Source organism: Cherax quadricarinatus, chromosome 63 (genome assembly GCF_038502225.1).
Source record: "Cherax quadricarinatus isolate ZL_2023a chromosome 63, ASM3850222v1, whole genome shotgun sequence".
In the NCBI taxonomy this organism is placed as follows: domain Eukaryota; kingdom Metazoa; phylum Arthropoda; class Malacostraca; order Decapoda; family Parastacidae; genus Cherax; species Cherax quadricarinatus.
In genome coordinates, this window is record NC_091354.1 from 20,199,054 (window position 1) to 20,224,053 (window position 25,000).

General features: G+C 39.3%; 1 protein-coding gene across 2 annotated transcripts in view; it reads left to right on the top strand.

The window, feature by feature from the left end:
• The window catches only part of LOC128698271 (cytokine receptor-like factor 3), a 335,991-nt gene that overhangs the window by 269,627 nt on the left and 41,364 nt on the right, over positions 1-25,000 (top strand). For both annotated transcript variants that reach the window (XM_070098681.1, XM_070098680.1), the window contains exon 7: positions 8,785-8,918. In XM_070098681.1, coding sequence (XP_069954782.1) covers positions 8,785-8,918 — 134 coding nt within the window. The remainder of the gene's footprint in view (positions 1-8,784; positions 8,919-25,000) is intronic.

Here is a 25,000-nt window from a genome sequence, read left to right on the forward strand (position 1 = left end):
CTCCCTCTTACTTGTTGTTGCCACCTTCCTCTTTTCCCATCTACCTCTTACTCTAACTGTAGCTACAACTAAATAATGATCCGATATATCAGTTGCCCCTCTATAAACATGTACATCCTGGAGCCTACCCATCAACCTTTTATCCACCAATACATAATCTAATAAACTACTTTCATTACGTGCTACATCATACCTTGTATATTTATTTATCCTCTTTTTCATAAAATATGTATTACTTATTACCAAATTTCTTTCTACACATAGCTCAATTAAAGGCTCCCCATTTACATTTATCCCTGGCACCCCAAATTTACCTACTACTCCTTCCATAACATTTTTACCCACTTTAGCATTGAAATCCCCAACCACCATTACTCTCACACTTGTTTCAAAACTCCCCACGCATTCACTCAACATTTCCCAAAATCTCTCTCTCTCCTCTACACTTCTCTCTTCTCCAGGTGCATACACGCTTATTATAACCCACTTTTCACATCCAATCTTTATTTTACTCCACATAATCCTTGAATTAATACATTTATAATCCCTCTTTTCCTGCCATAGCTTATCCTTCAACATTATTGCTACTCCTTCTTTAGCTCTAACTCTATTTGAAACCCCTGACCTAATCCCATTTATTCCTCTCCACTGAAACTCTCCCACCCCCTTCAGCTTTGTTTCACTTAAAGCCAGGACATCCAGCTTCTTCTCATTCATAACATCCACAATCATCTCTTTCTTATCATCTGCACAACATCCACGCACATTCAGACTTCCCACTTTGACAATTTTCTTCTTCTTATTCTTTTTAGTAATCTTTACAGGAAAAGGGGTTACTAGCCCATTGTTCCCGGCATTTTAGTTGACTTTTACAACACACATGGCTTACGGAGGAAAGATTCTTATTCCACTTCCCCATGGATATAAAAGGAAAATTAATAAGACCAAGAACTATTAAGATAAAATCAAAGAATGAATGAGAAGAAACTGGATGTCCTGGCTTTAAGTGAAACAAAGCTGAAGGGGGTGGGAGAGTTTCAATGGAGAGGAATAAATGGGATTAGGTCAGGGGTTTCAAATAGAGTTAGAGCTAAAGAAGGAGTAGCAATAATGTTGAAGGATAAGCTATGGCAGGAAAAGAGGGACTACAAATGCATAAATTCAAGGATTATGTGGAGTAAAATAAAGATTGGATGTGAAAAGTGGGTTATAGTAAGCGTGTATGCACCTGGAGAAGAGAGAAGTGTAGAGGAGAGAGAGAGATTCTGGGAAATGCTGAGTGAATGCGTGGGGAGTTTTGAATCAAGTGTGAGAGTAATGGTGGTTGGGGATTTCAATGCTAAAGTGGGTAAAAATGTTATGGAGGGAGTAGTAGGTAAATTTGGGGTGCCAGGGGTAAATGTAAATGGGGAGCCTTTAATTGAGCTATGTGTAGAAAGAAATTTGGTAATAAGTAATACATATTTTATGAAAAAGAGGATAAATAAATATACAAGGTATGATGTAGCACGTAATGAAAGTAGTTTGTTAGATTATGTATTGGTGGATAAAAGGTTGATGGGTAGGCTCCAGGATGTACATGTTTATAGAGGGGCAACTGATATATCAGATCATTATTTAGTTGTAGCTACAGTTAGAGTAAGAGGTAGATGGGGAAAAGAGGAAGGTGGCAACAACAAGTAAGAGGGAGGTGAAAGTGTATAAACTAAGGGAGGAGGAAGTTCGGGCGAGATATAAGCGACTATTGGCAGAAAGGTGGGCTAGTGCAAAGATGAGTAGTGGGGGGGTTGAAGAGGGTTGGAATAGTTTTAAAAATGCAGTATTAGAATGTGGGGCAGAAGTTTGTGGTTATAGGAGGGTGGGGGCAGGAGGAAAGAGGAGTGATTGGTGGAATGATGAAGTAAAGGGTGTGATAAAAGAGAAAAAGGTAGCTTACGAGAGGTTTTTACAAAGCAGAAGTGTTATAAGAAGAGCAGAGTATATGGAGAGTAAAAGAAAGGTGAAGAGAGTGGTGAGAGAGTGCAAAAGGAGAGCAGATGAGAGAGTGGGAGAGGCACTGTCAAGAAATTTTAATGAAAATAAGAAAAAATTTTGGAGTGAGTTAAACAAGTTAAGGAAGCCTAGGGAAAGTATGGATTTGTCCGTTAAAAACAGAGTAGGGGAGTTAGTAGATGGGGAGAGGGAGGTATTAGGTAGATGGCGAGAATATTTTGAGGAACTTTTAAATGTTGAGGAAGAAAGGGAGGCGGTAATTTCATGCACTGGCCAGGGAGGTATACCATCTTTTAGGAGTGAAGAAGAGCAGAATGTAAGTGTGGTGGAGGTACGTGAGGCATTACGTAGAATGAAAGGGGGTAAAGCAGCTGGAACTGATGGGATCATGACAGAAATGTTAAAAGCAGGGGGGGATATAGTATTGGAGTGGTTGGTACTTTTGTTTAATAAATGTATGAAAGAGGGGAAGGTACCTAGGGATTGGCGGAGAGCATGTATAGTCCCTTTATATAAAGGGAAAGGGGACAAAAGAGATTGTAAAAATTATAGAGGAATAAGTTTACTGAGTATACCAGGAAAAGTATACGGTAGGGTTATAATTGAAAGAATTAGAGGTAAGACAGAATGTAGAATTGCGGATGAGCAAGGAGGCTTCAGAGTGGGTAGGAGATGTGTAGATCAAGTGTTTACATTGAAGCATATATGTGAACAGTATTTAGATAAAGGTAGGGAAGTTTTTATTGCATTTATGGATTTAGAAAAGGCATATGATAGTGGATAGAGGAGCAATGTGGAAGATGTTGCAAGTTTATGGAATAGGTGGTAAGTTACTAAATGCTGTAAAGAGCTTTTATGAGGATAGTGAGGCTCAGGTTAGGGTGTGTAGAAGAGAGGGAGAATACTTCCCGGTAAAAGTAGGTCTTAGACAGGGATGTGTAATGTCACCATGGTTGTTTAATATATTTATAGATGGGGTTGTAAAAGAAGTAAATGCTAGGGTGTTCAGGAGAGGGGTTGGATTAAATTATGGGGAATCAAATTCAAAATGGGAATTGACAGTTACTTTTTGCTGATGATACTGTGCTTATGGGAGATTCTAAAGAAAAATTGCAAAGGTTAGTGGATGAGTTTGAGAATGTGTGTAAAGGTAGAAAGTTGAAAGTGAACATAGAAAAGAGTAAGGTGATGAGGTTATCAAATGATTTAGATAAAGAAAAATTGGATATCAAATTGGGGAGGAGGAGTATGAAAGAAGTGAATGTTTTCAGATACTTGGGAGTTGACGTGTCGGCGGATGGATTTATGAAGGATGAGGTTAATCATAGAATTGATGAGGGAAAAAAGGTGAGTGGTGCGTTGAGGTATATGTGGAGTCAAAAAACGTTATCTATGGAGGCAAAGAAGGGAATGTATGAAAGTATAGTAGTACCAACACTCTTATATGGATGTGAAGCTTGGGTGGTAAATGCAGCAGCGAGGAGACGGTTGGAGGCAGTGGAGATGTCCTGTCTAAGGGCAATGTGTGGTGTAAATATTATGCAGAAAATTCGGAGTGTGGAAATTAGGAGAAGGTGTGGAGTTAATAAAAGCATTAGTCAGAGGGCAGAAGAGGGGTTGTTGAGGTGGTTTGGTCATTTAGAGAGAATGGATCAAAGTAGAATGACATGGAAAGCATATAAATCTATAGGGGAAGGAAAGAGGGGTAGGGGTCGTCCTTGAAAGGGTTGGAAAGAGGGGGTAAAGGAGGTTTTGTGGGCGAGGGGCTTGGACTTCCAGCAAGCGTGCATGAGCGTGTTAGATAGGAGTGAATGGAGACGAATGATACTTGGGACCTGACGATCTGTTGGAGTGTGAGCAGGGTAATATTTAGTGAAGGGATTCAGGGAAACCGGTTATTTTCATATAGTCGGACTTGTGTCCTAGAAATGGGAAGTACAATGCCTGCACTTTAAAGGAGTGGTTTGGGATATTGGCAGTTTGGAGGGATATGTTGTGCATCTTTATACGTATATGCTTCTAAGCTGTTGTATTCTGAGCACCTCTGCAAAAGCAGTGATAATGTGTGAGTGTGGTGAAAGTGTTGAATGATGATGAAAGTATTTTCTTTTTGGGGATTTTCTTTCTTTTTTGGGTCACCCTGCCTCGGTGGGAGACGACCGACTTGTTGAAAAAAAAAAAAAAAATATACATACACACACACATACACGTTTGGGGCCCTAAGCGTATATATATCTTTGGACCGTTTAAGTGTTAAAAGAGGAAGGGAAGTAACCCCGGAAAAGGACTTGCTACCTCAAGCCCTGACTGCTGTATATAAGCCACCTCTCTGGCCCTATGCTGCACTTCCTACAAGAGTGATGGACTGAACACATCGATTCCAGGTTGAGGGACTGATTACCTCGAACTCCTCCTCTCCTTACCCATTTCTACTTTGTATTGGACTGATGAAGCCACTGTGTGGCGAAACGTTTCTTCAATAAAGATTCCCATGTGTTGCACAAGTGTCTCAATTCTTCAACTTGTCGGTTTTCTAAACCATTCACCACACTTTATTTTGTAGTTGAAACAGTTGACTTGGCGATTTCTTGTGCTCAGTCGATAGAATAGAAGTAATACTAGTGAAATAGCTAAGAATTTGATCGACTGGAATAATGTAATTGGCCTAAAATGGGAGTCAGTCGGCAAAATCGCCGATTCGTAAATATTGCTGACGCATCAAAATTCGCGAGAGCATAATTTCGCCAATTTTCCATCAAGTTTCGTACTTTTTGTTTTATTACCTTCATGAAAAGATTATCTACCATTTCATAAGAAAAAATAACAAATTTTTTTTTTTTTTGGAAAATTCTTGGACACTGGGGCACCACTACAGATTTTGGCCTTGCACCCTGAAAGGGTTAAAATTAATATTTCATGTAGTAAAATTTTTTTTTTTCATATTTTGCAGTGTCGGGAACCTATTAATTTGATTTCCATTATTTCTTATGAGGAAAATTAATTCAGCTAACAATAATTTCGGCTTACGATGAGCTCTCAGGAACGGATTAATATTGTAAGGCGGGGTCCACTGTATATATGTTCACTTGCACAGCGCCCCAAATATTTTGACAAAAAAAAAATCGTTTTTGTTATAGAAAAAAAGAGCACAAGGTAGTAAGTGGTCCCAGATTTTTTTAATATGGTGCACACCGAGTGTTAAGACCCATTCTATGCTGACCAGGCATCTCGGGGCAATTGTGCCAAATTTGGAGGCAGGAAAATTAAAACATATATATACGTTTGGAGCGCTACGCGTAAGAACCTATATATATGTTTGGACCGTTTAGGGGTTATTATTTTGTGACACAGAGAGGCACTTTAGGATTTGGGGTCATGACAGTCAAAGGGTTAAGAAAAGAATTAGTCATTCATGTGTTTCGACCTTTAGCTTGGTAACCTGTCCGCACACCATATCTACATATTACTGTATTTTACAGCAAACAAGATGCTCTGGTGTCAAGGATGCTCCTCAGTTCTGACTTGCTAAATTTTTGAAAAAAAAAAAAAAAAAATATATAAATGGTATCCACACTAATAACATTAAGCCTGAGATACGTCACTCCTGACTTTTTTTTTTTTTTGGGGGGGGGTTTATCTAAGGTATTTTACACTATGTATGACTATTGTACTTACGTGTGTATCTGTACCTAAATAAACTAACTTCTTTGCTTGCTTGAGCAAGGCCTGGCTGGCAAGAAAAAAAAAAAAACTGAAAAGTGAGTTAAGCTTACAGAAAAGTAATTTAACAATCTGGTAAGTCTCATCTTGCCAGATTGTTAAATTATAATCACTACAAATTATCATCATTACAACATTTATTGTGACGATGCCACAGTTAGTATAACCCTTATGTAATGTGATGCTTTAACCAGAGGTTTGGTAAGTTAGCGGGAAGGAGGACAGGTAAGGATGGAATGTGTAAAAAGGGTGGGTGCGGGTTAGGGGGGGTAATAAAGGTAAGTGGGCCCAACCACTTTGGCATATTTTGATAAATGTGTGTGTGTGTGTGTGTGTGTGTGTGTGTGTGTGTGTGTGTGTGTGTGTGTGTGTGTGTGTGTGTGTGTGTGTGTGTGTGTGTGTGTGTGTGTTATTCAGTATAATCATAAGATGGGGTATACCACACCACCTGTCAGTGGCACACATGTACACAGAGTGCATACATGTTATATGAATTGGTAGTTTTTTTTTTTTTCACAGGAAGCAGGTTGCTTGGACTGGTTGCAGCACACTTGCTTGGGCTGGTGGTCGGTTCAACTGTTTCTGAGGTGGTGTCCTGCCATAGAAGGTTTATGGATGTTACTTGGTTTGCTTGGTTAGATGTAAGGTCTCCATAGTAGGGATAGTTTTATCTGTCTCAAACATAGATTGGCTCTGGTTGTACCCATTCTTCTATATCTTCAGGGAGGTCACTCAGGAACTTTGGTCTTGGGAAGTCCTCCTTGTGGATGAAACATTGGACTCTGTTGGAGGAACATTCTGTGGGTCCTGTGGGGAAGTGCATTGATGATGATGTCATTGGTGTTGGATGGGGAGGGGTTTCTCTGTCTGGTATATAGAGTTCTTGCATGGCATATAATTGTATCTAGTTTGTCTAGCCTGGCATTGCATTGATCTGTTGGATGTGCAGATCTTTCATCCTGACTCTGTCCCTCAGTCTGTTGTCTGGACTCTGTAGCTGTAACATGTTAGTTTTTGTTGTTAGTGACATGGGCACACAAGGATATGAGTGGTACAGAACAGAAAACACCTTGGACAACTTCTGCAAGTGAGAATGGTTGGATTTGAGAGGGAGGTGGCCTCTCAATGATTATATTCTTACTTCTACTAGTGGCCTACATCTTGCCTTCTGACAGTATACAAGGCTCCATACTGTCACTTCAACTTCACATTGTTTCAGACTATGGAACAATACTCTTCTCCAGGCTGAGGGACTGACCACCTCAAAACTCCGTGTTCAAGGGCGATGAACTGATTACATTGTCTTCACGTCTGTACTCGACTGAAGAAGCCTACTGTGTAGGTGAAACATTTCAGAATAAAGATGTGTGTCTTGCCTAACAACCTGTCAATATTTTATACCATTTTAATACTCCCACACAAGGATATTCAAGCATAGGTCTTATCGTCCTCTTGTATAGATGCTTCTTGATATGAGTAGGGGGCCTGATTATACCTGTGTAATTGACTGAGGCAGAGTTTTGCTAAGTTTACCTTTTTGGTGATGTGTGATGTGGATTAGAGTAGTCTGTTGATCTCATAGCCCAAGATCTTATTCAGGTTTTTGATGGTGATGGGTGTACCTCTGATGGAGATACTTGTATTGTTTTCAGTTGTTGTGGCAAAACATCCAATGGTGCTGATGAGGACCTTGTCAGGATTGGTTGTGATTCTCCATTTCTTCTCCCACTTGGTTGTTCTTTGCAATATAGTATTAATTTTTTCTATTATTCTTCTATGCCTGTTTTGTCCAGATGAGGGGGTGGTTGAAACTGCATGGATAACATCATCAGCAAATTGCATAATGATGGTGTTCTTGAATTCATATTGGGGGAGCTCATTTACATATATTTTGAAGACTATAGGGCTCAGGCACAAACCCTGTGGCACTCCCACTGTTGGTGTGAATGGCTCTACTGTCTTGCAGTTGAAGATGGGGATGATGTGTCTACATGTTAAGAAGTTATATACATAAGTCTGAGAAAGGTCCAGTTGTGATCTGGAAGGTTGGCAAGTTTGAATATGAGGCCATTATGCCACAGACTATCAAAAGCTGTGTGTACAGCCAGAGTTGCACTTAGGGCAAGATTGCCTGTTTCCATAGGCTGTCCATATGTAGTGAATTTTCTGCGATTTTTTTTCACTAATTTATTAAAATCCCTATTTGGCATCATTACAAAATGGGAGGAGCTATCCCAGGTGAGGGAGAAGCTAAGAGTATCTTAGTAGTGCTGGAGATGCCATGAAGTAAACACTGTGTTGCTCCAAGCACTACAAAATGTTGTATATTTATGATATTTTTTACTACCGCCAGAGAAACTGTTTAATTACTGGGGCAACTGCAGAAGCAGTGAAGACAGCACTCCTTTCATATGCTTTTACACTTAAATAATAGCTTCAACCTCTAAGAAATTTTTATGATTATTTTTTATTTTTTTATTTATTAATTTTTATATGAAATAGTTTACACAATTCATTACTGGATCATATACAGGAGCCTAAATTACTACACCAAAGCACTTCTCTAGGCTTAGGTTGAGGCCTATAAGCAGTGTAACATTCACCCTCCAAGATGCTGGGTAAATTTTCAACTTATACATAAAATACAGTATAAATGTGGCACCAGCTCCATTTTTTTCTTTTATGTTAGACTGCATTGTGTGTGTGTGTGGAGGAACTTTAACTTTCAAATAATAAGTTAGTCACATATAGTATTAGGGCTGGCTGCAAATAGCATGTCAAACTAATATCTGGCTAGCCAGATATTAGTTTGAAACCCATTCTGGAAATCAGATTTTGTTTTGAACTCACTAATGGTATTTTTTTTTAATTGTAGGTGGTTAATCCTTTGTAATTTGGTACATTTTTTGTTCATATTCACTGTCAGGAATTATTGCATATGAAAAATATAGTTTTGATATAGTTCAGTGATCTCTGTGTGATAATTTTGGTGACTACTCACATTTTTGTATTTAAGGTCTGGTGGCAGTATTAAAAAAAAAAAAGTGCTGAAGAATTTCATGACATTTATAGGATGGAAGAGTGGATGTTGTCCAGGCTGGAGTATAGCAGATGATGGTCGCTTGGCTTCCAAAATAACAAGTGACTTGGAGGTCCTCCACTCAGATGGACCACTACTCAGAGCTGGCTCTTCTGTTTTATTTAAGGTAATTTATGCAAATATTGAGTTATTGTTTAGACTAGTCTGTGATTGATAATTATGGTAATGAAAGGATGGAGAAAGCAATAGATATTTTAAGAGAGATGAAGATAATATTTGATTTGTCAAAAATAGATGATGAAATTTAGGCATAAATGGAGGGCATGATTGAAATGTTGAAAGTAGGTAAATATAGTATCAGAATGGTTTGCATGTTTGTTAAATTTCTGTATGAGTGAAGGAAGAATACACAAGGGTATGGCATAAGGCATGTCTAGTTACTTTGTATGAAGTAACTAGACATGCCTTATTGAAAGAATTATGGAAAAGACAGTTTAATTGCAGTGAAACAATTAATTGTGAATTGGACAAAGATAAGAGTCAATTAACCCACTTACTGACAAAATATGTATTTTATAAACCATTTTTAGACTGCGCAAAGAGCCATGGTTACTTGTGAAGACATCTTTATTTTTCAGATATTCTTGTCTATCCAACCACGTTACATGAAGTAAACATACGTGCACATTCAGTCATTTATAAACTCTTATTTTTCTTGCAAGGACAGGTTGGGATTAAGCACTTGCATTGAAACATGTAAGCGAGTAGAACTTAGATAATGAAAAGGAGGTGTTTGTTGCATTTATGTATGTAACACTAGTGAATGTTAAGTTATGGAAATGTGTGTGGTTTGCAAAAATTATGAACAGTAGTGGGAGTTACTAATTTCTGTTTGCAGATAACAGTATTATTGGGTGATTCTAAGAAGTTGCAGAAGTAGTTTGGTAGGGTGTGTAAAAGAAGGAACTTAAAAGTGAATATAGAAAAAAGCAAGGCAGTGAGAATAAGTAAAAATACAAGAAATGAAAGACTTATGGTCAGATTGGAAAGGAGTATGGAAGATGAGGATATAGATTCTTTGAAGCATTGTGTGATCGTAACACAAAATTCTCCTTGGTACTTTATGGGTTGGCAAGGATACTTTACCAGGAATATAACAAGAACAAGAGAACATGATTGGAAATCACACAGTGAAATGATCCATATGTAAAATTAAAGCTAAAATGTTCGTCTACTCAAAAGAGGATCATATACTAATTATTAAAAAGAAATTAGTGACATCTTGACAGAGTAGTGTGGATTATATATTGTTCAGCAATCTTGTCAGTGTTTACATTTGTGGTCCACAACTATTCTACCTACTACCAGCAGATATAAGAAATATTGCCAAATGACATGTACGAGTTTTCAAGAAGAAACTGGACCACTATCTACTACAAGTGCTTGATCAGCCAGGTTGAGACGCTTGTGTTGGCAAGCTGATAGCCAGCAACAACACCTGGTATAAAGACGTTGGAGAATATTACTTCAGCATTCTGTATTTTCTGACACTTCCCCCCCCCCCCTCCAAAAAAAAAAGTCAGAAAATTACCCTGTATCTTATATGCTCAAGGTCAGGAACAAAGGTAAGCTTTGGGTTACTGACTAGTGGTGGTTTCAGTGCTCCAGGACTGGTCAACCGAACTCCAAATATCACCCCTACAAAACTATTTCCTCAGATTACTTTAAAGGGATTAGATGAAGGGATTGGAAACTGTTATAAATTATATTATACCTATTACTGGTACATAATGAGCCAATCAGTTGTAAATAATTGTAAAGTAGCTGACTGTAAACAACAGATAGCTATGTTTGGTTGGTGGTGGAGCAGACAACAGGCTGTTCAAGGTCCCACATAGTGGGACCTTGAACAGCCTCATGGATAAACAGGAAAATCCAGAAATGTTTTTGCCAAACACTTGTAAGTGTTGGCAGTGCAATATCCTTTCTCTCCCACCTCTTTCAGCTACATGGTGTGCATAAGCAGCCATTTTTCCCAGAATATGCCTGCCAAAATTGTGCTCCTTATATGCCAGAAACTACTGGGAGTTTTTAGGAGGTAGAATGAAATGAGCATATTGAAGAAACTTAAAAAAATAAAAGTAAAAGATTTATTTCTTTGTAAAGGCTACAATATGTAATTACAGTTTTGGTTTGCTAGATACAAAAAGTCACTATCATGCCGGGGCATTTTGGGCAGACTAATCCTAGTACATAATAACTACTTAAATCTAGACAAGATAAGAGTGGTTAACTTTTATTAAAATCTTTAATTAATATTAATGCAAGGTAGTCAAGGTGGAGGTTTATTTATTTATTTATTTATGTATTATCATTTGGACATGATACATAGTTGTACAAAAGAAATACAGTGGTTGAGTGTACATGCCAAAAGTCCCTTGTATGCAGAGCATTGTGGGCAGGCTTAAAATTTATAAGAATAATAATCTTGAATTGTTTTACATGATGGTAGGATTGCTGGTGTCTTCTTTCTGTCTCATACATATGCAAGATTTCAGGTATGTCTTGCTACTTCTTCTTACACTTAGGTCACACTACACATACATATTTTTATTTTTTATTTTTTTTATTAGCACACTGGCCGATTCCCACCAAGGCAGGGTGGCCCGAAAAAGAAAAACTTTCACAATCATTCACTCCATCACTGTCTTGCCAGAAGGGTGCTTTACACTACAGTTTTTAAACTGCAACATTAACACCCCTCCTTCAGAGTGCAGGCACTGTACTTCCCATCTCCAGGACTCAAGTCCGGCCTGCCGGTTTCCCTGAATCCCTTCATAAATGTTTCTTTGCTCACACTCCAACAGCACGTCAAGTATTAAAAACCATTTGTCTCCATTCACTCTTATCAAACACGCTCACACATGCCCGCTGGAAGTCCAACCCCCTCGCACACAAAACCTCCTTTACTCCCTCCCTCCAACCTTTCCTAGGCCAATCCCTACCCCACCTTCCTACCACTACAGACTGATACACTCTTGAAGTCATTCTGTTTCGCCCTATTCTCTCTGCATGTCCGAACCACCTCAACAACCCTTCCTCAGTCCTCTGGACAACAGTTTTGGCAATCCCGCACCTCCTCCTAATTTCCAAACTACGAATTCTCTGCATTATATTCACACCACACATTGCCCTCAGACATGACATCTCCACTGCCTCCAGCCTTCTCCTCGCTGCAACATTCATCACCCATGCTTCACACCCATATAAGAGCGTTGGTAAAACTATACTCTCATACATTCCCCTCTTTGCCTCCAAGGACATAGTTCTTTGTCTCCACAGACTCCTAAGTGCACCCACCGCTCACCCTTTTTCCCTCATCAGTTCTATGATTCACCTCATCTTTCATAGACCCATCCGCTGATACGTCCACTCCCAAATATCTGAATACATTCACCTCCTCCAATCTCTCTTCCTCCAATCTGATATCCAATCTTTCATCACCTAATCTTTTTGTTATCCTCATAACCTTAGTCTTTCCTGTATTCACTTTTAATTTTCTTCTTTTACATACCCTACCAAATTCATCCGCCAACCTCTGCAACTTCTCTTGAGAATCTCCCAAGAGCACAGTGTCATCAGCAAAGAGCAACTGTGACAACTCCCACTTTATGTGTGATTCTTTATCTTTTAAATCCATGCCTCTTGCCAAGACCCTCGCGTTTACTTCTCTTACAACCCCATCTATAAATATATTAAACCACCACGGTGACATCACACATCCTTGTCTAAGGATGTGTGATGTCACTGGGAAATAATCTCCCTCTTTCCTACATACGGCCAAAACAGTCAAAGGGTTAAAGAGTGGTATAGGGTAAGGAGTGTTGTTTGGGTTACATAGTATCATATCTTGAAAAGGATGCCTACTGATTTGGAAATTTTCTTGGATATATGCTGGATGTGGGAATGAAATTTAAGATTACAGTCAAGGAGAAGACCTAGAAATTTACCCTCATTGTGTTTTGAAATAAGGGAACCATTTATCAAAATATTAAGTTGGACATTTAAGGCTCTGTTTCCAAACAGCATGAAGTATGACTCACGAAATCGTAATGACACGATTGCAAACAAACCATACCCCGGCCGGGATTAAACCCGCGGTCAGAGTCTCAAAACTCCAGCCTGTCGCGTTAGCCATTAGACCAGCTAGCCACAATAAGATTCGTCCAACTAGGTATATTTCTACACCATAGGAAGGTTAGCACAGGCACCACTGTGACCACAAATGCAAGTTTTTACAGACGAATCTCCAGCTAGCTTGGCCGTGATGAACTCTAGCTCAAGTCCCTTCACTGCCGTCAACATGACTCACGAAATCGTAATGACACGATTGCAAACAAACCATACCCCGGCTGGAGATTCATCTGTAAAAACTTGCATTTGTGGTCACAGTGGTGCCTGTGCTAACCTTCCTATGGTGTAGAAATATACCTAGTTGGACGAATCTTATTGTGGCTAGCTGGTCTAGTGGCTAACGCGATGGGCTGGAGTTTTGAGACTCTCTGACCGCGGGTTCAATCCCGGCCGGGGTATGGTTTGTTTGCAATCGTGTCATTACGATTTCGTGAGTCATGTTGACGGCAGTGAAGGGACTTGAGCTAGAATTCGTCACGGCCACGCTAGCTGGAGATTCAAAAATTTTTTATTCTCTATAAGGATTACAATGCTGAGTTTACAGAATTTGGTTATTGTGTGGTTTACATGTAGTAAAATAATAATTACAGAGTGTACCACTAGAACACCTAGCATGGCTAGGCATTTCGGGCAGACTTAAATTAAATCTTAAGTTTAAAATATTACAAAATTATGAGGTTAGTTGGTATTATGGCTAAGTGACTAAATACTAGTTTGTAAGTTTAGCAATGTGAATGCTTTTGTTTTGGCACTATACATAGTTTCAGTATTGGAGTATCACAGGCCAACTTATGACTAGTTAAGATTCATTATTTTGAGATTGAGATTGATATTTCTGTTTATGGTCAAATGGGTGAGTGAGTGTAAGTGTTAACCACCAGGTGGTATTCGTGTAATTAGTTGACAGGGTGTATCAGGGAGATAAGATGTTTTCTGATGGTAGTTTTGAAGGTGAAGAATGTGTCTGCAGTTTTAGAATTTTCAGGTAGGGTGTTCCAGATTTTAGGGCCTTTGACATACATTGAATTTTTGTAAAGGTTTAGTCGGACACGGGGGATGTCATAGAGATGTTTGTGTCTGGTGTTGTGCCTGTGGGTTCTGTCGCAACTATCAAGAAAGCGTTTTAGGTCAAGATTAATATTGGAATTTAAGGTCCTGTAGATGTAGATTGCACAGTAGTAAGTGTGGATGTACTGAACAGGGAGTAAGTTTAGATCTATGAAGAGTGGGGGGGGGGTGTTGTCAGGGATGGAATTTAGTGATTATTCTTACTGCGGCTTTTTGTTGGGTTATTATTGGCTTTAGGTGTGTTGTTGCAGTTGAACCCCAAGCACAGATAGCATAGGTGAGGTATGGATATATAAGTGAATGGTATAGTGTGAGAAGGGCAGTTTGCGGCACGTAGTATCGTATCTTGGAGAGGATCCCAACCGTTTTGGATACTTTTTTGGTTATGTGTTGGATATGGGTAAAAACTTGCATTTGTGGTCACAGTGGTGCCTGTGCTAACCTTCCTATGGTGTAGAAATATACCTAGTTGGACGAATCTTATTGTGGCTAGCTGGTCTAGTGGCTAACGCGACGGGCTGGAGTTTTGAGACTCTCTGACCGCGGGTTCAATCCCGGCTGGGGTATGGTTAGCATGAAGTATGTTTTGTATGTGTTTAGAGTTAGTTTGTTGGTCATCATCCAAGTATACATTTTTAGCAGGTTGTTTACAGTGTATCTAAGTATAGCTGGGTTTGAGTCGGAGTAGACATAAGTAGTGTCATCTGCGAATAGAACTAGAGTAAGGAGTTGGGATGCATTAGGGGAGATCATTGATGTAGATGAGAAAGAGGAGTAGGCCTAGGACACTACCCTGGGGCACTCTGACAGCTACAGGCTGGATAGTGGAGTTGACTCCATTTGCATATACATACTGATGTCTACCGTTAACCCTTTCAGGGTTTCGGACGTACGTATTAGTACAGCATACGCACCAGGGTTTTTGACGTACTAGCATGCCTAAATTCTAGCGCCCTCAAATCTAGTGAAAGCTGGTAGGCCTACATATGAAAGAATGGGTCTATGTGGTCAGTCTGCACAGTATAAAAAAATCCTGCAGCACACAGTGCGTAATGAGAAAAAAAAAAAACTGTGTGTTTTTGGATTAACCCTTTGACTGTTTCAGGGCCCTTTCTGAAACTATCATTCTATGTCGCTAAATATTCGAAAAAAAAATTATTTTTTCTTGTGAAATGATAGAGAATGTTTTCCCGATGGTAGTGACACCAAAAGTTCGAAATTTGGTCGAAAACTCGCAGAATTACGCTCTCGCGAAGTTAGCGGATTCGGCGACATATGTGTATCGGCGATTTCGCCGACTTTGAGCCCTGTTTTCAGCCAATTTCGTTGTTCCAGTTGACCAAACTCATAGCTATTTCTTTAGAACTTGTTGAGAAATGGCATTACCAGCTAAGCTTAATTTTAAATTTAAATATACCTGGAGTTTACCTGGAGAGAGTTCCCGGGGTCAACGCCCCCGCGGCCCGGTCTGTGAGCAGGCCTCCTGGTGGATCAGAGCCTGATCAACCAGGCTGTTGCTGCTGGCTGCACGCAAACCAACGTACGAGCCACAGCCCGGCTGATCCGGAACTGACTTTAGGTGCTTGTCCAGTGCCAGCTTGAAGACTGCCAGGGGTCTGTTGGTAATCCCCCTTATGTGTGCTGGGGGGCAGTTGAACAGTCTCGGGCCCCTGACACTTATTGTATGGTCTCTTAACGTGCTAGTGACACCCCTGCTTTTCATTGGGGGGATGGTGCATCGTCTGCCAAGTCTTTTGCTTTCGTAGTGAGTGATTTTCGTGTGCAAGTTCAGTACTAGTCCCTCTAGGATTTTCCAGGTGTATATAATGTATCTCTCCCTCCTGCGTTCCAGGGAATACAGGTTTAGGAACCTCAAGCGCTCCCAATAATTGAGGTGTTTTATCTCCGTTATGCTCGCCGTGAAAGTTCTCTGTACATTTTCTAGGTCAGCAATTTCACCTGCCTTGAAAGGTGCTGTTAGTGTGCAGCAATATTCCAGCCTAGATAGAACAAGTGACCTGAAGAGTGTCATCATGGGCTTGGCCTCCCTAGTTTTGAAGGTTCTCATTATCCATCCTGTCATTTTTCTAGCAGATGCGATTGATACAATGTTATGGTCCTTGAAGGTGAGATCCTCCGACATGATTACTCCCAGGGAACACTTAGCTGATAAAAGACAGCAAATCGTCTACACAGCCTCCCCTGCAGACAAGGTCTTGAGAAGCTGTCGAAGTCATCTCTCAACGGGCTGTAAAGATTTATAATTTGTAAGATTATAAATTACCTCTAGGGGGTGTTATGTCAGCATATTTCATTCACTGATGGCTGACAAACTTACTTGTGTGGACTCAAAAGTCCGCCCCTTACTGCTGACTATAGGTTGATTACAAACTCCTTGCGACTCAAGAACTGCACAGTCCCCCCCGTACTACAAGAAATTCATAACCTACCTTGCTCTTGTAGCGTGAGCTATAGTGTTCTTCACACCTTCGACAGATATCGGTGACTTGATAGAAGCTGAAGTGTCCTTGGATGTCCACGTCTTCCATAGTCTAGGAAAACGCACACTGGTACACTATGTTCCACAAGATTTGTCTTTATTGTTCACAATCTTATCACTAAAGAAGCTGATCACATTTCTCTTAAGTGTTTATTGTGTTTTATGAGACACTTTGTTCACACTAACGTACAGATCGTTCTTTGTTAGTTATCCTGGCATCAGTGTCACTCTCAGTAGAGTCAAAAGTAATCTGAAGATGCCACAGCGCCCCACGCCGTTACTCCCCTAGCACAAAGGAAAAGCTGACCTAGTACTTTTGCTTCCTTGCCACTTCCTCGATGAAGCAAAACAGAATGTTTGATTCTTGCTGTCTTAAGCATAGACAACAATGTCCACTATCTTTACTATGGTAATAAAGTGGGAGTAGGATTTTCCTTAATTGTCCTGCTAAGGTAAGAGATGAACTGTCTTTTATTAAGCTACACTTTGCAACACAGGACCGCACGGAGCGTCGAGCCACGTCACATACTGGTACTGCATCTGGGGTCAATTACTCGCTGTAGCAGTAAACAAGATATTTGCCCCTTCTGAGAGGGCTGGGCCCCTCAGGGCTGAAAGGGGCTGAAGGGGCTGAAAGGGGCTGATACCCCTCTCCTGGAGAAATTTTCTCCACAGAACTCCATTTTATCTATCAGCTGAGTACAAGAAACCGCCCATTTACCAATTTGAACTACCCAATATAGTGGTCAGAAATTGGCAATTTGGCCAATTTCACACAAATTAAAAAAGATGCCAATTTCAAAATAGGGTCCAGAATAAACAAGGTACGTAGACATTCTTGGCACTAAAATAGCATATCCTCTGTTCAATAGTCACATCTCTAGGCCCCTCTTATATTATTATTGCTTTCTATTTTGATTTTTTATTCATACAAAAAAATACAAAATTTACTGTTATGCAGACTACTGCATTATTGTAAAAATGGTATAAATAATATCAGTGCACTAGTGAAAGAATATTAGACTCCCCAGTTGACGTGTATTGGACGTGTGGTGTGATTTGTTTACTCCTGAACATTGGTAAAAATCGAACATTTCTGCTAATTTGAGCTCGGTTTCAAGGTCGTTTTCTTGGTCAAAGTAATGAAAATCATCTCTATTTCTGTAATATGTTTTCCATTTTATCACCTAAGACCATGAAAACGCGAATACAACGATAAATACTATACGAAAATACACCTCAAAGTCGGCGTTTTATTCCAAAAAAACGATCAGTTTTTTTTTCTCATTACGCAATGTGCTGCAGGATTTTTTTTATGTGGTGCACACTGACCACACAGACCCATTCTCTCACATATGGGCCTACCAGCTTTCTCCCGCTTGATTTGAAGCCGCTAGAATTGAGTATATATACGTCAGAAACATTGGCTCGTAAGATGTATTTATACGTCGAAAACAGTCAAAGGGTTAAAACAGCGACTTTGCGCTGTATTTTCGTATGGTATTCATTGTTGTATTCTACTTTTCCTGGTCTCATTTTATAAAATGGAAGACATATTACAGAAATTGTGATGATTTTAACTGGTTTTACAATGAAAAGTACCTTGAAATTGAGCTCAAAGTAGCATACACGAAATCACAGCTTCCCTATCTTCATCAACATTTAACAATTCCTCAAAATATTCCCTCCATCTTCCCAATACCTCTAACTGTCCATTTAATAACTCTCCTCTCCTATTTTTAACTGACAAATCCATTTGTTCTCTAGGCTTCCTTAACTTGTTAATCTCACTCCAAAACTTTTTCTTATTTTCAACAAAATTTGTTGATAACAGCTCACCCACTCTCTCATTTGCTCTCTTTTTACATTGCTTCACCACTCTCTTAACCTCTCTCTTTTTCTCCATATACTCTTCCCTCCTTGCATCACTTCTACTTTGTAAAAACTTCTCATATGCTAACTTTTTCTCCCTTACTACTCTCTTTACATCATCATTCCACCAATCGCTCCTCTTCCCTCCTGCACCCACTTTCCTCTAACCACAAACTTCTGCTGAACACTCTAACACTACATTTTTAAACCTACCCCATTCCTCTTCGACCCCATTGCCTATGCTCTCATTAGCCCATCTATCCTCCAATAGCTGTTTATATCTTACCCTAACAATGAAAAGTACCTTGAAATTGAGCTCAAAGTAGCAGAAATGTTCGATTTTTACCAAAGTTCAAAAGTAAACAAATCATGCTAAGCGTCCAATACACGTCAACTGGTGACTCTAATATTCTTTCACAAGTGCGCCGATATTATTTATACCATTTCTACACTAATGCAGTAGTCTGCATAACAGTAAATCTTATATTTTTTGTGAGAATAAAAATTTAAAGTGGAAAGCAAAAGAATGTAAGAGAGGCGTGGAGACGTGACTAATGAACAGAGGAAATGTTATTTTAGTGCCAGGAATGTCTTTCTTGTTTATTCTGGACCCTATTTGGAAATTAGCATCTTTTGAAATTTGTGTGAAATTGGCAAAATTGCTAAATTCTGACCACTGTATTGGATAGTTGAAATCGGTAAATGTGTGGTTTCTTGTACTCATTCAATAGAAAAAATGGAGTTCTAGCGAAAGATGATTTTTGTCGACTAGTACACTGGAATGGGCCGAAAATAGGGCTCAAAGTGGGCAAAATCACCGATGCGTAAACATCGTTGAGACCACTAACTTCGCGAGAGCATAATTCCGTAAGTTTTTCATCAAATTTCATACTTTTGGTGTCATTATGACTGGGAAAAGATTATCTTTTCATAAGATTTTTTTTTAAATTTGGGCGACCCTGAGAACAAGTCTGGGAGAGGGCCTGGGGACCCTGAAAGGGTTAAGATAAGATTTTAGGTAATCGATGGAATGTCCTCTGATGCTGTAATGATTTAGTTTTAGGTGCAGGAGATTGTGGGCCACGGTATCAAATGCTTTCCATAGGTCAATGAAGAGCCCCAGAGGATATTCATTTTTATCGAGGGCTGTACATGTGTGTAGTTCCATCTTTTGTATAATAGCATCATTTGTACTTATTTTTGGTCTAAACCCAAACTGGCAGGGGTTAAGGATGTTGGTGGATATAAAGTAGGAGTAAAGTCATTTGTGTATTATTTTTTCGAATATTTTAGAAAGTAAGGGCAAGCTTGATAAAGGTCCCTAGTTGTTCAAATCAGTTAGATTACCTCTTTTGAGGATCGGAGTGACCCTTGTTGTCTTGTGCATGGATGGGAAGGTTGAGAACTCTACAAATTTGTTAAACAGTGTTGTAATAATGGGTGACAGCACATGAGCAGCTTTTTATATATGAATGATGGCAATTATCTCAACCTCCTGCTTTGGTTGTTAATAACTTAATGATGAGTGAGACTTGAGTAGAATTAGTTGGAGCTAGATATAGAGTATTTGGGTAGTTGCCAGTGAGGTAGTCTTTTGGCTGGGTATTTTTGCTAGGAATTTTGCTTGCTAGCTTTGATCCTGCAGTAGAAAAGAAGACATTAAATTTGTTGGCCATGTCTATAAGCTGTATGTGAGGTTTGTCTGGTTGGTTAAGTTTATCTCTCTGTTTCTTGACAGTTTTCTAGAGCCCAAAATTTTGGAGAGGGTTTGCCAGGTCCTTTTCATATCACCTTTTATTTCAATAAATCTATTTTTGTAATATATTTGCTTTGATTTTTGTACTAGTTTTGTGAGTATTGATGCGTGTTGTTTAGCCAATTCTTTAGTAGTCAGGCCTAATCTGAACAGTTTTTCAAGTTGGTGCTTTTTATCAATCGATTTGAGGATACTGTTTTTTAGCTATGGGGGTGTTTAGCCTCTACGCTTTGATCTGCTTCATTTTAATCAGACAATGCATGTTATAGAGGTTCTGGGTTTTATGTAAAAAAAATTTTTGACATCTTTGTCAATATTATTGCTGTCAGCTAGCTCTCTCTGCCAGTCAATGTCATCTAGTGCTAATATTAAATTATTTACTGATGGCTCGTCATGCAGGCGAAATGAGATCTTTCTCAAGTCTTGAGACAATTTACATAAGTTGGTTATGAGAAAGGTGGAATAGTGGTCTGTAGTATTGTCTGTGATTATACCTGCTTGTAGTGGAGATACTGTGTTGGTTCAGATATGGTCAAATAAAGAGGCACTTGTCTCAGAGAAGGTAGTAGCAAGCAGTTGTTCATAGTGTTAGTGAAATCAGCTACTGGAGGGTCAGTTGCTTGGATGAGGTTTATGTTGAAGTCTCCTGTAAGTATCAGGTGGTGTTTATTCAACCCTGAGTCAGTTATCATGTTTCTAAGGTTGCCACTAAAAGTGTATGTATTTGTGGGGTAATCTGTAGATTGCTCCAACTGTTTAAGGTTTTTGATGTGGAACCTCATCCTACGAACTTAATCCATTCTGTGGTCTTGTTTGTATCCTGATTTGTTCGTATGCTGAGTAAATTTTCTAAATTTAAATTAACTGAAATGGCATTAATCTATTCCAGTGGAATTCCTGCTCTCAGGAGGCATGACAAAATAATCTAATATTAACTCTTCAGCTTATTTATCTATCACAATTCATCTAATATAACATAATAAACAATATAAATAACATAGAAACCTGATATACACTCTAGAATGAATAAAATATGTCATTACGTATTTGGCTAGTGGATGGCGTATGTGGCCAGTGGAGAGTGGTCGCAGGCATTCTCGCTCCCACTGTGAAAATGTCTCCCCTTCAGAGGTGTTACTATAAAAGAAAATGGAGTTTGTGAGGTTAACTGCATTAGATCACTACTTTCACAAGGAAAACATAATGTAGAAATAAACTGGTGTACATACCTAGGAGAAAAAATTGCTGGCAAAGGTCGAGGATGGAAAAGATAGGCAGAGCAGTGTATGCTGCCAGGAGTTCATTTCATTTCGTCCTTTTTCTATCACTTAATTGCTACACTTATAATGCTACACTTTATCATTGAATTTAACTGCTACAATTTTTATTTTTATCTCGCTTCACTATTCACTGATTTTTTGCTTTTTCTCCACGCTTTTCACACTTTCATCTGCAGGGCGTTTCAATAAAAAACTGTCCAAGGACTTTTGTTTCTTTCTCCCTTTCAGAATGTTTTGGTACTCTGCCATCTCGTGGTGGCATTCTCAAACTAACTTATAGTGCGTACTATAATTATAATAATTATTAGTGTTATTATTAGATTATTATACGTATTATTATATTATTATTATATACCTATTATTATTATTAGTAGTAGTAGTAGTATGTATGCATTATAATAATAATTAGTACATATGTAGTATTATTATACATGTAATTATTATTATTTTTTTTTTAACAAACCGGCCGTATCCCACCAAGGCAGGGTGGCCCAAAAAGAAAAACAGAAGTTTCTCTACATGTAATTATTATTGTTATTAATTTAGTGAACTGGAGCACAGATCCAATTCCCTAGATCAAGAGCTTCTCACCACGTACTACTAATAATACAGTGGGCCGTAATGGCCAAAAATCGAAATACAGTGGACCCCCGCATAACGATTACCTCCGTATGTGACCAATTATGTAAGTGTATTTATGTAAGTGCGTTTGTACGTGTATGTTTGGGGGGTCTGAAATGGACTAATCTACTTCACAATATTTCTTATGGGAACAAATTCGGTCAGTACTGGCACCTGAAAATACTTCTGGAGTGAAAAAATATCGTTAACCGGGGGTCCACTGTAATACAATGAACCCTCGGTTATCGGCTGTAGTCCGTTCGAGAAGCTCGGCCTAAAACCAAAATAATATTTCCCATGAGAATTAATGTAATTACAGTGGACCCTCGTTTTTCGTAATTAATCCGTTCCAGAAAGTGTGACTATTTCTGAAATTGACGATTTTTGAAACCATTTTCCCCATAAGAAATAATGTAAATGCAATTAATCCATTCCAGACACCCAGAAGTATTAAAACAAAAATATTTTTTTACATGAAATATAGCTGTAGTACATACACAATACAATGAGACACGATGAATGAAACATTAACAGCATAACACTTACCTTTATTGGAAGACTGGAGGAGGAGAGAGATTGCATTGTTTACTGTTTGGAAGGGGAATCCCTTTTCATCAAGACCTCAGGTACGGTACCAAGTCCTTTTCTGGGGTAACTTCTCTTCTCTGTTTCTTAATGCCAATAGAACCAGCTTGAGAGTCACTGGAGCCCTGTCTCGCAAAAAAGTGTCCAGAGAGCTCTGTTTCTGGCATCTCTTTAAAACTTACCTAAAATGGGCCAAGACTTTGTCACTGTACATGTTGCCGACATGGCTTGCAACAGCCTTGTCAGGGTGATGTTTCTCTATAAATCTTTCCATTTTACTCCACATTACAAAAACCTCCTTAATTTCTGAAGAAGGCAACTTCTTCCATCTCTCTTGCTCTTCCTCTACAGCAGTATTCTGAGCTGCAGTCTGTTGCTGTTCCAGCTGAAGCTCTTGTAGCTCCTCAGTGGTTAGCTCTTCATTGTGGTCCTTCACCAACTCTTCCACATCCTCCAAACTCACATCCAATCCCAATGGAACTCCCCAATACCACAATAGATTCCACAACTGCCATAGGCTCATCAGGGTCAGCCCCAAACCCTTCAAAATCCCTCTTGTGGACACAATCTGGCCACAATTTTCTCCAAGCAGAGTTCCAAGCCCTGGTAGTCACTCCCTCCCAAGCCTTACCTATAAGGCTTATGCAATTGAGGATACTGAAGTGATCTTTCCAAAACTCTCTTAGGATCAAGTGAGTGTCTGAGGTCACATTAAAGCACCTTTGAAACATTGCTTTGGTGTAGAGTTTTTTAAAGTTTGAAATGATCTGCTGGCCCATGGGCTGGAGGAGAGGAGTGGTATTAGGGGGCAAGATCTTTACTGTGATGAACCCATACTCCTCCAGAATTAGGTCATCCAAGTTTGGAGGATGAGCAGGTGGACTGTCCTTTAGCAGGAGGCACTTGAGATCAAATTTATTTTCCAGGAGGTAATTCTTCACACTGGGGCTAAACACTTCATTGAACCACTCGACGAAAATTTCCCTCGTGACCCATGCCTTATTATTAGCTTTCCAAAACACACACAATTTACTCTTAACACTGTTTTTCTTGAACGCTCTGGGATTTTAAGAATGGTACACTAGTAACGGCTTCACTTTGAAATCCCCACTAGCATTACTACAAAACATGAGCGTCAGCCTGTCTTTCATAGGCTTGTGTCCTGGCAGTCCCTTTTCCTCCTGAGTAATGTAGGTCCTCTTTGGCATTTTCTTCCAAAAGAGGCCTGTTTTGTCACAATTGAACACTTGTTGTGGTTTTAATTGTTCAGTCTGTATGTACTCGCACTGTGTATGCCACTACGGTTCTTAAATCTCTCAAACCAGCCTTTGCTGGTCTTAAATTAACAAATATCAGTACATAGGCATAGGTAATGGGGTAGGTTTAAGAATGTAGTGTTAGTGTTCAGCAGAAGTTTGTGGTTACAGGAAAGTGGGTGCGGGAGGGAAGAGGAGTGATGCAAGGAGGGAAGAGTATATGGAGAAAAAGAGAGAGGTTAAGAGAGTGGTGAAGCAATGTAAAAAGAGAGCAAATGAGAGAGTGGGTGAGATGTTATCAACAAATTTTGTTGAAAATAAGAAAAAGTTTTGGAGTGAGATTAACAAGTTAAGGAAGCCTAGAGAACCAATGGATTTGTCAGTTAAAAATAGGAGAGGAGAGTTAAATGGAGAGTTAGAGGTATTGGGAAGATGGAGGGAATATTTTGAGGAATTGTTAAATGTTGATGAAGATAGGGAAGCTGTGATTTCGTGTATAGGGCAAGGAGGAATAACATCTTGTAGGAGTGAGGAAGAGCCAGTTGTGAGTGTGGGGGAAGTTCGTGTGGCAGTGGGTAAAATGAAAGGGGGTAAGGCAGCAGGGATTGATGGAATAAAGATAGAAATGTTAAAAGCAGGTGGGGATATAGTTTTGGAGTGGTTGGTGCAATTATTTAATAGATGTATGGAAGAGGGTAAGGTACCTAGAGATTGGCAGAGAGCATGCATAGTTCCTTTGTATAAGGGCAAAGGGAACAAAAGAGAGTGCAAAAATTATAGGGGGATAAGTCTGTCGAGTATACCTGGTAAGACGTAGAATAGGATAGCAGATGAACAAGGAGGCTTTAGGAACGGTAGGGGGTATGTGGACCAGGTGTTTACAGTGAAACATATAAGTGAACAGTATTTAGATAAGGCTAAAGAGGTCTTTGTGGCATTTATGGAAAATGCGTATGACAGGGTGGATAGGGGGGCAGTGTGGCAGATGTTGCAAGTGTATGGTGTAGGAGGTAGGTTACTGAAAGCAGTGAAGAGTTTTTATGAGGATAGTGAGGCTCAAGTTAGAGTATGTAGGAAAGAGGGAAATTATTTCCCAGTAAAAGTAGGCCTTAGACA